Here is a 14432-nt window from a genome sequence, read left to right as displayed (position 1 = left end):
TGTTATTGACAACACTAATGTCCATGTTCCTCAGTCTTCTCCCTCAACACCTGTTGTACATAACCTCTCTTGACAATCACTTAATTCTAATTTAACCTCAGTAATCCATACCTTCAGGTAGGTCCTCTCCTATGCAGAAACTATTCCGTCCAGTCCACATCCTCATGTTTTTCGTCCTTTATCTATCTCCAACTTTAATTTTAGCCTTTTGTTTAGACACCTCCCTCAATAAACCATGCAATTACTTTCCTCCTCCATCTCCCTTCTTCCTCCCATTCCCTCCCTCCTTCCCTCACTTAACTGGACCATTGCTAGGTCTAATTGACTCTGAGGCTGAAGAGAGACCTGATTGTCTCCGTGGTAACTATAGTGGTGTAACTACAGTGGCGCTGTCAAAGGGGTTATTGTGTCGACCAGAGAGTAAATCTCAGTCGACCGCTTTGTTTGTGGCGCCTGCAAGAAGATAATGAAGGTATTTTGGTTAAGAGGTGGAGGCAAGGAGATCAAGGTGGAGGGGAATACAGGCAGTAAGATTATGGCAATAGAAAGAGGCATTTAGAGGACAGAGGGATGGAAAGATGAAAGAGGGAGGAATGGACAGGAGAGTTTAACGTGTGATTTCTATGCAGCATTTTACCTTAAGACTTTTGTTAACACTTGCTACCTCTGCAATATAAACCTTCATGGAACTAAGTGGTGAGAGGAGACTTAGGGGGTTGAAAACATGTAAATAACACCAATGGAAGTAAATTGCATAGTTTTTTACTAAAGCACCTTTCCATGTCATGACTTCCAAACCATGACACTCATACATACTCCTCTACCAAGACCATGAGTTATTATTTACGTAATATAATTATTTAGCTCATTTCACATTCTGCAAACGTTCAAACTGCCAAAGTCTTCTTGACGTCCATGCACAAAATATCCAGAGTTTAATATCCAAAATATCCATCATGCATTAGTGTGATAAATGTAGGATATGAAAATATACCATCTGATCTCTATCTAACTTAAGTGTTTTAATATTGTTGTTGCAAGTGTCATTTTCATTACAGTTAGTTGTAAAGAGGTTTATCAAAAAACAGAAAAGGGTAGAAAAATAACACTGCTCTAGAATCAGCCAAGCACAATACACTAAAGGCGTTCATCAACTATCAACGTGGCAGGTGTGCAGACTTCACAATAGAAAGGTCATGTAGAAATAGTAGTTTTCAGAAACAACTAAACCTTCAAACACTACAGCACCAACAACAGCATCTTAGTTATAATCAATAAATAAAAGAAACAACAAAAATCTTAATTACTAAATTATCATCAATGGCCAGCTTTAACTTCCCATTTATTAGGCAATAATACGCTGTCTGCACAATGCAAGATCATCTTTAATTCTTATAATATAAGACATAAATTAGATTATTTGTGTAAATATAAAATTAAATAATACATCAGAGGAAGCATACACATTTGCAAACCCAAAAACAAAATGGATGCAGTATCAGATTAAACCACTATTTGTCTGTTTCTTACTGAAGTAATAAAGTACAAAATGAAACTTTATGGAGTAAGCAATGCCCCATAAACTCCCTCATACTATCTACACTTATTTTCTTCTTTGGCTTCCTAGTAATATTACCTCTGCTCTTGCAGAAAATGAAGAAATGTTGTGTGTGGTGGCTGTGTGTACATGTGTGTGTGTGGTCCACAGAATGTGTATTTTCAACCTGCCTGCCCGGTTATCTTGATCTATGACAAATGCATCCTTTGACAAACAATGTCAGAGTGTGGGAAGCATGTACTAATACAAAAGAATGATGTTTGTCTTTAGCTACATACTTAACTTTGCAGCACAACAACGGTGCCACAACTAACCCTACAAGACAACACATAGAATGAAGTTAGATCTCCAGCAGTCCACTGCTTGTTTCCACCCCATTGCCTGAACCAGTTTTCTCTCCTTTGTTAGTTGGGTCACTAGGGACTCCTCCATTATTCTGCACGGCCGTGTTGGGTTTATTGGGGTCTGCCATCTCCTCATTCCTGGGGTCCTGGGCCTCTCCCTCCCCAGTCTTTCCCTGCTGCAGGGCAGACTCTGCGTGCGTCTTCTGGTGCTTGCTGAGGTGGTCACTGCGGGTGAATCTCTTGTTACACAGCAGGCAGGTGAACTTCTTCTCCCGCGTGTGTGTGCGGACATGCCTCTCCAGTTCGTCGGAGCGTGTGAAGCGCTTCCCACAGAACAGCCAGTTGCAGACGAAGGGTCTCTCCCCAGTGTGCCAGCGGAGGTGGGCCTTGAGATGCGAGGCCTTCCCATAGACTTTCCCACACCCTGGGATGTGGCAGCTATGGACAGGCTTCTTCCTCAGGGATGCAGCTGAGGCCCCCAGCCGCTCCAACTCCTGGCAGTTGGGACAGTCACAGGAGGACCTGCCAGTGGTGGTTCCTCCATACCCTCGTGATCCAGCTGCAGGCTTCAGGCCCATCTGACTCTCCATCAGCCCCCCGCCGGACACCTGCTTGGGCTTGTACATGTCCTGAGGCAGCATGTGCTGGGAGGACTGGAGGAGGTGTGATGAGGAGCCCAGGCTCACTGAGGGGTACTGAGCTGCATTGATGGAGGTGAAGTCAGAGGCGTAGCTGGGCAGCTGGGGGCTGAGGGAGGCTTGGGGAGGGATGGGCTGGAGCGAGCCCTGGAGGCTGTCGGTCTGGGGCTGGGCAGCACTTAACCAGTTGGTGTTGGGGTGGACTTCCCACCAGGAGGATGTGGCATTGGAGGGGGCGGCAGTGATACTGGGGTGGATGCCAGCCTTGTACCAGGAGCCGTAGGGGTGGGTCATGTCCAGGGAGGTGTAGACGCTGGTCAGACAGTCGGCTGTGCTGTGGGCCTTGGACACCAGCAAGGACTGCTCCTGGGACATGGAGGTCTGGAAGGAGTGGGAGAAGGGGTTGTACTCAGACGTGTACCCCCCAGAAGACGGCGGTGGACTCTCGGTGGGCGTGAGTAGCCCCCCTCCGGAGCTGAACAACCCAGTGTAGGAGTTCTCAATGCTCTCCCCTCCTCTGCCATTCTTCTGGAGGTCTAAGGTCATGCTGTACTGCTTCTTGCCTGGAGCGGTGCTGCCGGGGCCAGCCTTTCCAGGTGTGGCTGAGTCCCTCACAGGGCTTCCAAACTTGTTGCTGGTGGCGGTTAGCATAGCAAAAGAACTGGAGCCGTAACGAGCTTCCTCCTAGAGAGATTAGGAGACAGGAGGGATTACACACAGGAAATGGCTGCTACTACTTCTGCTTCTGTCAGTGTCAACACTAATCAAAACAGTATGGCAGGCTGTTTTTTCTGCTTTCCCCTCAAATTCGTTTTTCAGCTGAATTGAAATGACTGTCTTGATATAGGCTGCTTGTTTTGGCAAAGTGACTGAAGAATGAAAGAAAAGCCTTCCTGGATGGGCAATTCTAATGTAACTCTATGGCAGCACCCAAGGGGCTTGAATTTCCGAGCTCCACCCTTCGATTTTGCAGTGATGTAGTGTCCCTATGAGTGGCAGAACACTGAGCCAATCACGGCGCAACTAGAGAACGTTACCAACCCCTACACTCTGTATTTTTCCGCTGGCTACCCCACCACCACAGAAAGCACTGAGCTAGGCTGAAATTTGGAGCTGCCTTACTCAAGAAAGCAAAAAAGAGACTAAGTTTGTATGAGGCTTTATTAACTCAATGATGATGATGATTGTATTTACATTGTTTTTTGCAAACTGATATGTGACACGTATTAATGCCCCCCCCCCCCCCCAAAAAAATGTGGGGCCTGTTTTGCATGTTATTTTGGCATGAATATGTTTCACACATCAGTTTGCAAACAATGTACTATATATATATATATATATATATATATATATATATATATATATATATAAATAATTTTGCTAAACAGGTGGGGCTCAAAATAGGTGGGGCAGCCAGAATGGCGGGTCGCACTGTCCACAATACTAATCTAATTTACAGTGAAAAGAAGGAAGCCTGTACAGAATAAAAATATTCTAAAATGTTCATCCTGTTTACAACAAAACAGTAAAGTAGTACTGCAGAACATTTGGCAAAATAATTCACTTTTTTTCCTAAATACAAAATGTTATGTCTAGGGCAAATCCAATACAACCCATTACTGAATACCACTCTCCATATTTTCAAGCATAGTGGTGGCTGCATCATGTTATGGGTATGCTTGTAATCGTTTAAGGACTGCAGAGTTTTTAAGGATACAACATTTATGGAATAGAGTTAAGCACAGACAAAATCCTAGAGGAAAACCTGGTTTAGTCTGCTTTCCACCAGGCACTGGGAGAGGAATTCACCTTTCAGCAGGACAATAACCTAATGCACAAGGGCATGTCTACACTGGAGTTGCTTATCAATAAGACAGTGAATGTGCCTGAGGACTGAGTTAAATTTTTTACATTTCAGATAAAGAATGAAGAGAAATTATAGATAAAATGTATTGGTGCTCATCGGCCACTGGACATAAACATTACACAACAAGTTGGAAATCACAAATTCAACAATGAGTGGTTTGGAAGGAATCAGTGGCTAACTGCAAGCATTGCAAAGCAATCACTAGCCTGCTATTTAGTGGAGTGGGAATGTGGTCCCAACTCTGGGTTTAAGAGTCTCTTAAATGGATAAACATTCAACATTGGCCATGCCGTCAATCCAGCATTACTTCTTCCGCGCTCAAAACAACTGGAAACTCAGAACTGGAAAATCTGACTATAGTGCATTCAAGACAAATGGGAACTCAGAAAAAAACTAGCTCCGACTAGGTAAATAAGTTTTGAACGGTCATCCAACAATGGGAATTGCAAGTCGGGAACACTGGCCTCTTTCTAGAGCTCCAACCTGAAGATCACTGACGTCATCATGATTCAACCTTGTACTTTTCAGAGTTCCCAGTTGTCTTGAAGCACCATAAATCCAGAGAATGCCAGACTTTGATGACAAAGTTTGATGACAAAATTTGGCCACGTAGTAAGCTGTTAGCTGTTGGTGGTGCACATGTTGCCTATAGCCTGTTTTAGAGAAATGTCATCTTCAAAAATTGTAAGTGCTTTCATTGTCTGCTTATATGCACCCTTTATTTATCCTACGGTTCTAACTGTAAGAATGGCCCATGTTCTGAATTCTGCCTCTGTAAATTTAAAAAGTGCTGAACAAATAGTTATATATATATTTTTTATCTTTATTTAACTAGGCAAGTCAGTTAAGAACAAATTCTTATTTTCAATGACAGCCTAGGAACAGTGGGTTAACTGCCTTGTTCAGGGGCAGAACGACAGATTTGTAGCTTGTCAGCTCGGGGATTCAATCTTGCAACCTTTCGGTTTTTGCAACCAATGCTCTAACCACTAGGCTACGCTGCCACCCATCCTAGCTCGCTCATAGATGTCTTAATCAAAAATACGGATTGCCTCTCATCCGCTCGTCATCCCCTTATGCCATAGTTTGTATATCTCAATTGTCAGTAGAAACCACATTTGTTTAAGCAAGTTAGCCATATCAGTTATATATATTTTTTAAAGGCAGTAAATGAGGCTGAATGAACTGTTTCACTGCCAGACAAGACTCTGCTGATAGCCAGGTGTAGCAGTGGTAAGGTGTAGGCCCTAACAGCTTGTGGGCACTGTTTGTCACCATTATAGTGCAATTAATGTATTGTTTAGTGTTGTGTAGTGGCTTTGCTGGCATGCATAATTATAATTTTTTGATTGCCCCACCAAGATATACAGTTGAAGTCGGAAGTTTACATACACCTTAGCCAAATACATTTAAACTCAGTTTTTCACAGTTCCTGACATTTAATCCTAGTACAAATAGGTCAGTTTGGATCAAAACTTTATTTTAAGAATGTGAAATGTCAGAGTAACAGTAGAGAGAATGATTTATTTCAGCTTTTATTTCTTTCATCACATTCCTAGTAGGTCAGAAGTTTACATACACTCAATTAGTATTTGGTATCATTGCCCTTAAATTGTTTAACTTGGGTCAAACGTTTCAGGTAGCCTTCCACAAGATTACCACAAAAAGTTGGGTGAATTTTGGCCCATTCCTCCTGACAGAGCTGGTGTAACTGAGTCAGGTTTGTAGGCCTCCCTGCTCGCACACACTTTTTCTGTTCTGCCCACAAATTGTATGTAGGATTTAGTTCAGGGCTTTGTGATGGCCTCTCCAATACCTTAACTTTGTTGTCCTTAGGCCATTTTGCCACAACTTTGGAAGTATGCTTGGGGTCATTGTTCATTTGGAAGACCCATTTGCGACCAAGCTTTAACTTCCTGACTGATGTCTTGAGATGTTGCTTCAATATAGCCACATCATTTTCCTCCCTTATCATGCCATCTATTTTGTGAAGTGCACCAGTCCCTCCTGCAGCAAAGCAGCCCCACAACATGATGCTTCCACCCCCGTGCTTCACGGTTGGGATGGTGTTCTTCGCCTTGCTAGCCTCCCCCTTTTTCCTCCAAACATAACAATGGTCATTATGGCCAAACAGTTCTATTTTTGTTTCATCAGACCAGAGGACATTTCTCGACAAAGTATGATCTTCGTCCCCATGTGCAGTTGCAAACCGTAGTCTGGCTTTTTTATGGTGGTTTTGGAGCAGTGGCCTCTTCCTTGCTGAGCGGCCTTTCAGGTTATATCGATATAGGACTCGTTTTACTGTGGATAGAGATACTTTTGTACCTTTTCCTCCAGCATCTTCACAAGGTCCTTTGCTGTTGTTCTGGGATTGATTTGAACTTTTCGCACCAAAGTACATTCATCTCTATGAAACTGAAGACGTCTCCTTCCTGAGCGGTATGATGGCTGCATGGTCCCATGGTGTTTATACTTGCATACTATTGTTTGTACAGATGAACGTGGTACCTTCAGGAGTTTGGAAATTGCTCCCAAGGATGAACCAGACTTGTGGAGGTCTACAATTTTTTCTGAGGTCTTGGCTGATTTCTTTTGACTTTCCCATGATGTCAAGCAAAGATGCACTGAGTTTGAAGGTAGGCCTTGAAATACATCCACAGGTACACCTCCACTTGACTCAAATTTTGTCAATTAGCCCATCGGAAGCTTCTAAAGCCATGACATAATTTTCTGGAATTTTCAAGCTGTTTAAAGGCACAGTCAACTTAGTGTATGTAAACTTCTGACCCACTGGAATTGTGATACAGTGAATTATAAGTGAAATAATCTGTCTGTAAACAATTGTTGGAAAAATTACGTGCCATGCACAAAGTAGATGTCCTAACTCACTTGCCAAAACTATAGTATGTTAGCAAGAAATTTGTGGAGAGGCTGAAAAACGAGTTTTAATGACTCCAACCTAAGTGTATGTAAACTTCCGACTTCAACTGTACATGCTAAAATCGTCACTGATTGTGGAGTAACAACAATGTTGTTGAACCATCCTCAGTTTTTTCCTATCACTGCCATTAAACTCTGTAACTGTTTTAAAGTCACCATTGGCCTCATGGTGAAATCCCTGAGCGGTTACCTTCCTCTCCGTCAACGGAGTTAGGAAGGACGTCTGTATGTTTGTAGTGACTGAGTGTATTGATACACCGTCCAAAGTGTAATTCATAATTTCACCATGCTCCAAGGGATATTCAATGTCTGCTGTTTTTTATCCACCTATCAATAGGTGCCCTTTGCGAGACATTGGTCTTTGTGGTTGAATCTGTGTTTGAAATCCACTGTTTGACTGAGGGACCTTACAGTATGTGTGGGGTACAGAGATGAGGTAGTCATTCAAAAATCATATTAATCACTATTATTGCAGAGTCCATGCAACTTATTATGTGACTTGTTAAGCAAATTTGTACTCCTGAACTTATGAAGGATTGTCATAACAAAGGTGTTGAATACTTATTGACTTCAGACATTTCAGCTTTCATGTTTCATTTTTAATTACTTTGACATTATGGGGTACTATGTGTAGGCCAGTGACCAGAAACATCTCAATTGAATCAATTTTAAATTCAGGCTGTAACACAACAAAATGTTGAAAAAGTCAAGGGGTGTGAATACTTTAAGCAACCAGTCTTGCAAGGGCCGTGGGCTTAAATCAACATAAGGTTGACCAGTTTTTTATGGCCTACAAGGACGTTTTAAACCGCATCAGGGACGTCAGGCCAACAAAGATTTGGAAAATAGATGAGACTGGAATACGAAATGTCCAGAAACCTTTGCCTGCAACAAGGGAGCAGTATAGGTTGCACGGATGACCAGCTCAGAGGGGCTTCACAGTAATTTGTGCTATCAGTGTAGAGGAGCAGTACGTACCGCCCCTCTTCCACCGGAAGAAGATGAATGAACAGCTGCTGGTTAGAGCACCTCCAGGGTCCGTTGGAAGGGTAAGTGACTCAGGCTGTGTCGAAAGTGCCATCTTTGACGACTGGCTCTACCACTTCGCCCACAGTGTTGGTTGCACCCCTGAGGAACCTCACATCCTTATCATCGATGGGCACCACTCCCATAAGACCCTGGAGGCTTTCTTGACAGCAAGAGGCCAGGGAGTTATTCTCATCACTCTGCCACCCCACTGCAGCCAGAAGATGCAGCCGTTAGACCGTACCGTCTTCAAGGGTCTGAAGGCCTTTACAACAGGGCAGGAGATCAGTGGATGACGACAATTCCTGGGAAAAAAATAGGTATATACCAAGTGGCTGGCCTCTTCGCAAAGGCCTATAACAAGGTGGCTTGTGTGGAGAAGGGGAGTAGAGGCTTCCGGGCCAGTGGGCTGTGGCCTTTGAAAAGGACATCTTCACAGAGGCAGACTTCTTGGCCACTGAGGTTATAGAGCAGCCTGAGCCCATTGCTGGTAAGAAAAAGTAATCTAAATGAATGAAAAATAGCAGAAGCAGCATGTACTTGGTAGAAAGTGTTTATTGTACTAACACCAATGTATTGTTTTTGTTGTTTATTTTCAATGCATAATCTCCATTCAACCACAGTGCTCTACCGCCACCGCTGCCACCTCTACCACTGCCATCACTAGCTCTACAGTACCTCCACCAGCTCTAACACCAAAAGCTCTACCTCCACCACATCTACTTTTGCCACAACCTCCACCCTGCATCCTACCCTTGTTCCAAATGTTGTTAACAAAAAATACATTCAGTACTCATTTTAGGGAATAAATATATTTGTATATAGTGATTAGAAGTGTTTATTGTACCAATCCTCTTGTTTGTTTGTTTGTTTGTTTGTTTTTGCTTAAACCAACAGCCAACAGCTGCAGCAGTTGTATTGGAGTTGTCCCTGAGGTCGAAGCTCCAGGAGGAGAGGCCGAAAACAGCTCCTTTTCTGTGAGGAGCTGTTTTCAGTCACAGGTTGGGACTGGATTATGTGTGAGCAGTGCAGGAGGTGGTTTCATGAGTAGTGCTCCAACTTTACTGGGCATTGCTTAATTTGTGACCTATGTACAAATTAGAATTGTGCAATAGCAGAGCATGAGAGATGCGACATCAATGTTACACTGAATTAGTTAACTTTTTTGGGATAGGGGGCAGCATTCGGAATTTTGGATGAAAAGCGTGCCCAAGTAAACTGCCTGCTACTCAGGCCCAGAAGCTAGGATATGCATATAATTAGATTTGGATAGAAAACATTCTAAAGTTTCTAAAACTGTTAAAATTATGTCTGTGAGTATAACAGAACTTATTTGGCAGGCGAAACCCTGAGGACAAACCATCCAGGATTTTTTTTTTTTGTTGAGGTGACAGTGTTTTCAATGGGTTTTCTATATGGATCTAGATTTCTAAGGCACTTTGTTTTCATCCGGTATTGAACACAGTTTATCCCGTCTTAAATTTGATTGATTATTTATGTTAAAAATACCTAAAGTTGTATTAGGAAAGTTGTTTGAAGTGTTTGGATCAAGATTACAGGTAACTTATTAGATATTTTGTAGTCATATTGCGCGAGTTGGAACCGGTGTTTTTCTGATTCAAACGCGCCAAATAAATGGACATTTTGGAGATATAACGACGGAATTTATCGAACAAAAGGACCATTTATGATGTTTATGGGACATATTGGAGTGCCAACAGAAGAAGATCTTCAAAGGTAAGGCATAAATTATATTGTTATTTCTGAGTTTTGTGTCGCGCCTGGCGGGTTGAATTATGATTGTCATGTGTTTGTTTGATCGGGTGCTGTCCTCAGATAATAGCATGGTTTGCTTTCGCCATAAAGCCTTTTTGAAATCTGACACGGTGGCTAGATTAACAAGAAGTTAAGCTTTAATTTGGTGTATTGCACTTGTGAATGTATGAAAGTTAAATATAATTTTTGGGGAATTTCGCGCTCTGCCATTTCAACGGATGTTGTCGAAAAGTTAGCGGAACCCCTAGCCGTAAAAGGTTAAGTGATGATTTATTGTTATTAAATGTTATATTCCAATTAGCTTAGTTATATTCCATTCTAATATTATATTCCAATTAATTTTAATTTTTCTTAATAATTCAAAACAAATATTGAAAACCTTTTCCTCTTGAATGTCATTTTAAAGACTGCTGGGATTTAAAATCTTGCAATATTTCAATAATATTTAGTGCAATTGTACATAATGGATTACATGGGAAAAGAACAACAAAGAAAGAACAAAGAAAATGAATGTGCAGGTGAGTTAAAACCTCTTAAGGATCTACCACTTTTTTTTCAATTTTCGCCTAAAATGACATACCCAAATTGAACTGCCTGTAGCTCAGGCATTGAAGCAAGGATATGCATATTCTTGATACCATTTGAAAGGGAACACTTTGAATTTTGTGGAAATGTGAATGTAGGAGAATATAACACAATAGATCTGGTGAAAAGAAAATACTTTTGTTGTTGGCCACTAGATGGCAGCAGTGTATGTGCAACGTTTTAGACTGATCCAATGAACCGTTGCATTTATGTTCAACATTTTGTATCAAGACTGCCCAAATGTGCCTAATTCGTTTATGAATAACTTTTCAAGTTTATAACTGTGCACTTGTTACTTACAACCTCATGCTAATCGCATTAGCCTATGTTAGCTCAACCGTCCCGTGGGGGACCCACTGATCCTGAAGAAGAATTGCGAAATAAAATAGTTTAAATGGATTAACTCTATGCCATAATCTTCTGCAATAACCACCATACTTTAAAAACGTCCCTTTTCTAAAAACAACAATTAATGACATTCTTCTTAGTGTAGGCTAGTTACCCCCCTAGTACCCTATAGCCTACTCGATTATTGGGCAGATTCAAGTTATTACACTTAAGACCATTTAGGTATGTAGTCTCCTCCTTACAGACGCAACAAAGTCCCCAGGGGCGCCGCATGGCTGTTGAGGGTGGATTTACCAGTCTCCCTAATAAGCGCCTGCTGTCGACTTAGCGTATCCTGTTGCCTTAGCTCCCGTTTCCAGGTTAATTGCTCTCAATCCATTTTCAACCCTCTCCCCGTTGAGTCTTAACTTTTATGTCCCCTGCTTAAGTTTTGATGACCGGCAGAGATGTAGGCTAATACTTTAATTGCAGTGGAATCTTTTTGGAAGGGTTGGAGAGAGATTGCGTAGCGTGTAACTTAATGTAGCGTTTCTTGTTGATTTTGTTGTTGACTGATTTGCCAAGCATGTGGGCTCCAAGCTGTCGTCCAAGCAGTGGACCTAACCAAACTTTTCAGTAAGAATCTTCGGTCAGATAGAGCTTCCGTGTTTTCCTATGTCTGCTATATCATCCAACGTGCCTAACGGTAACATTAGCAGTTTGGATAGGCTAAGCCTAAATATTACAGCATTGGCCTATGACTGACATTTATAACACGCATTCCAAATGGTAATTATATTACCTACACTTTAATGCTGTTGATGACCTTCAAAATAAAGTCCCTGCTTTTGGCAGAATTGTAGTCAGAGAATGCAGTTACGCACACCAATTCTGACAGATGGAGAGCCAACCGTTATATTTAGGCCGTAGCCTATAGGTTTTCACAATCTAATATTGTCTTATAAAAGCCTATTTGTCGAATGTCAACAGTGCAACGTTCTTTCTCATTTTCTCCATTACCTCAAGAACATACGCTAACGACATGACTGATCGTTCAAGGAGCGCACTGAACAGACAGATATAGTAGCCTACCAGTGCGCATTAAGTTTACCTCGCCACTCAGTTCATGAAAAATACAGCAGCAATTGGCGCCTAACTGTAAAACAACTTAAAAGTTAATACAAAAACACATACAAGTATATTCCATACCTCCAGGATAGATGCAGCCATCCCTGAGAAACAAAGTCCAAAGAGTCGAGAGGGAAGTTGGATAGACTGTTCTCTTCTCTGCTCGTGGTCCCAGGACAGTTTGGGAGAACTCCGGCACGAGCGCACAGACCTCTTTGGAAAGAAAGAGCCCGCCCCTTAATTATAGGGTCCGCGCGCTTTGAAGATTCGCTCAGAGTCAATAAAGGAGAGAGGGAAGGAAAAAGGATGGAGTGCATTGGAGGAGAAGAGAAGACATCCCACCTCCCAAATTTCAGATTGACAAATCCAGATTAATCTTTGGGAAATGGGTGGTTGGCGATTACAGGGGCTATTATGAAAGAATAGATAAAGACTTCAATTGTTAGGTAATTTACACCCTGCTTGCATCAAAGCCATCACCATGCTCATTCAGGTTCACAGTATAGAAACGCATGCGTTCTGTCAGCGTCAACATTATATAGGTAGCCTATTTATAGCCTACCTGCTAATATTAAGCCTAATAATGTTGAACATCTTTGGCGCTAATGATGCATTGATAGAACATATGTTTAATGGCAAAAGCATGCGTTATGGTCTCCATATAGGCCGAATCTTCAAATATAACACAATAATACCATAATAGTAAAACGCCTACTACTTCAACTGTAGCCTACCCCTTACAATTAATAATACATTTGGGTCTAGGCTACTATGGTCAATAATAATAATATTGTTATTAATAGCAGTAAAGCTGCTTGCTTTCGATATTGTTGTTGTGACACTCATCCAGAAAGGAAAGGAACATGCAGGCCACGAATAAATCAATCAATTAAGCCGGTCGGGTCTGCGGTTTGCTTCACAGGTTTTATTGTTGAGTTTTTAACCCGCTTTCTTTTTTCAATATTCTGAAACGCAGTTAAATGCTTTTGTAGGCATGATCTCTAATGATTGAAAGGATTCAACTGCTCGAAATTACAACAAAAAAAGAAATACTGCCATCAAATAAAATAAATTCCGAACACGGCTTTTAAGCTAATGGTTGGAGTAAAAACAAGACTTTGTTTCCTCGTTTTGGACTAAGTCTCCAGAAAGAAAATCCCTGACGATTTTAATAGATAGACCTACATGTGGAAATATTTACTATACTCCAACACAGCAGTAGGCCTACTTAAATCCATCTTCAGGTCTGTTACGACATTATTTCTCCATGATTTTATTTTGCAAATAGCTGTGATTAGTAGGCAACCTCATACAAACGCTGTGTCTTTCTTGAAACGTATATTTTATAGAGCATCATTTCCACCACCTGTCCTCCTTTATTAGTGGCTCTATTAAATCACATCCGCTTTAGCCGACATCTGCATAGTGGTTGGGTGTCGGAGGTGGAACTGCGTTATAGCTAGTTGTCAAATCCACAAGCTGCTCCTGCCGTTAAAGAGGACATTGTTGGCTGCACTGCGTTGCATTAAGAGAAATCCCATGCAGCCTTGTTTACAAGTTCTGCACCTCGATTAGGATGAAAAAAAATCCTCATTATTTCCTTTAATGATTTTTCATTTTGAGCGTAACTATTTATTATATAGCGTACATTTTATCGTTCTGAATTTCTAACAGGAGTGGGGCGGGTGTGGCTTCATGACTATGATCGCAAGAGCAGCTGCTCACCGATTTGAAGGCTCCAATGCAGTTAAACATCGAACACCACCAAAACATCCGCTGTGTGGTTGTCTGCTATCGCCGGTTAACGCTTGATCCGAGGTCTAACTTCGATTTATATTCATACTTGAATGTCATGATTTACGGTTTCAGGCATACAAATAACGATAGCGACAGAATTATGTAGGCTATAGAAGATTGAGAATATGTTTTCAGATTAGGACATTTGGATTTGAAATGTAGGCCAATCACCATTACAGGTCACTCAGAGTGCAATGCCTACATAAAGCGGAGGAAAGAAACTTAAATTGTTCCTAGCAAGGGAGAAATTGTGTAGTTATTGGGTGGATTAACAGTAGACAGTGTGTCTGGGGTGCTCAACTGATATAAATATATATATATAAAATATATAAACATTTTAAAACGTATTTCCTGCAATTCTACACAGTTTGACTACTTATTATGCCTCTCTTGAGGGGTATTTGAGTAGTATTTTGAAAACACAGTATAAGTGGAAGGATAAGTGG

At 41.5% G+C, this 14432-nt stretch overlaps 1 protein-coding gene across 1 annotated transcript; it reads right to left on the bottom strand.

Moving 5' to 3' along the window:
* Positions 1-746: 746 nt before the first annotated feature.
* Positions 747-12374, bottom strand: LOC106582663 (transcription factor Sp7-like). Its single transcript, XM_014165937.3, has 2 exons — positions 12271-12374; positions 747-3224 (listed from the first exon to the last, which is right to left on the bottom strand). The coding sequence occupies exons 1-2, from the start codon at positions 12289-12291 to the stop codon at positions 1899-1901; spliced, it is 1347 nt and encodes a 448-aa protein (XP_014021412.3). The 5' UTR covers positions 12292-12374; the 3' UTR covers positions 747-1898.
* Between the last annotated feature and the right edge of the window lie 2058 nt (positions 12375-14432).

This window comes from Salmo salar, chromosome 22, assembly GCF_965601325.2.
Source record: "Salmo salar chromosome 22, fSalSal1, whole genome shotgun sequence".
Lineage (NCBI taxonomy): Eukaryota > Metazoa > Chordata > Actinopteri > Salmoniformes > Salmonidae > Salmo > Salmo salar.
The sequence above is the reverse complement of the archived record's forward strand: the minus strand, read 5'-3'. Positions and strand labels throughout refer to the sequence as shown.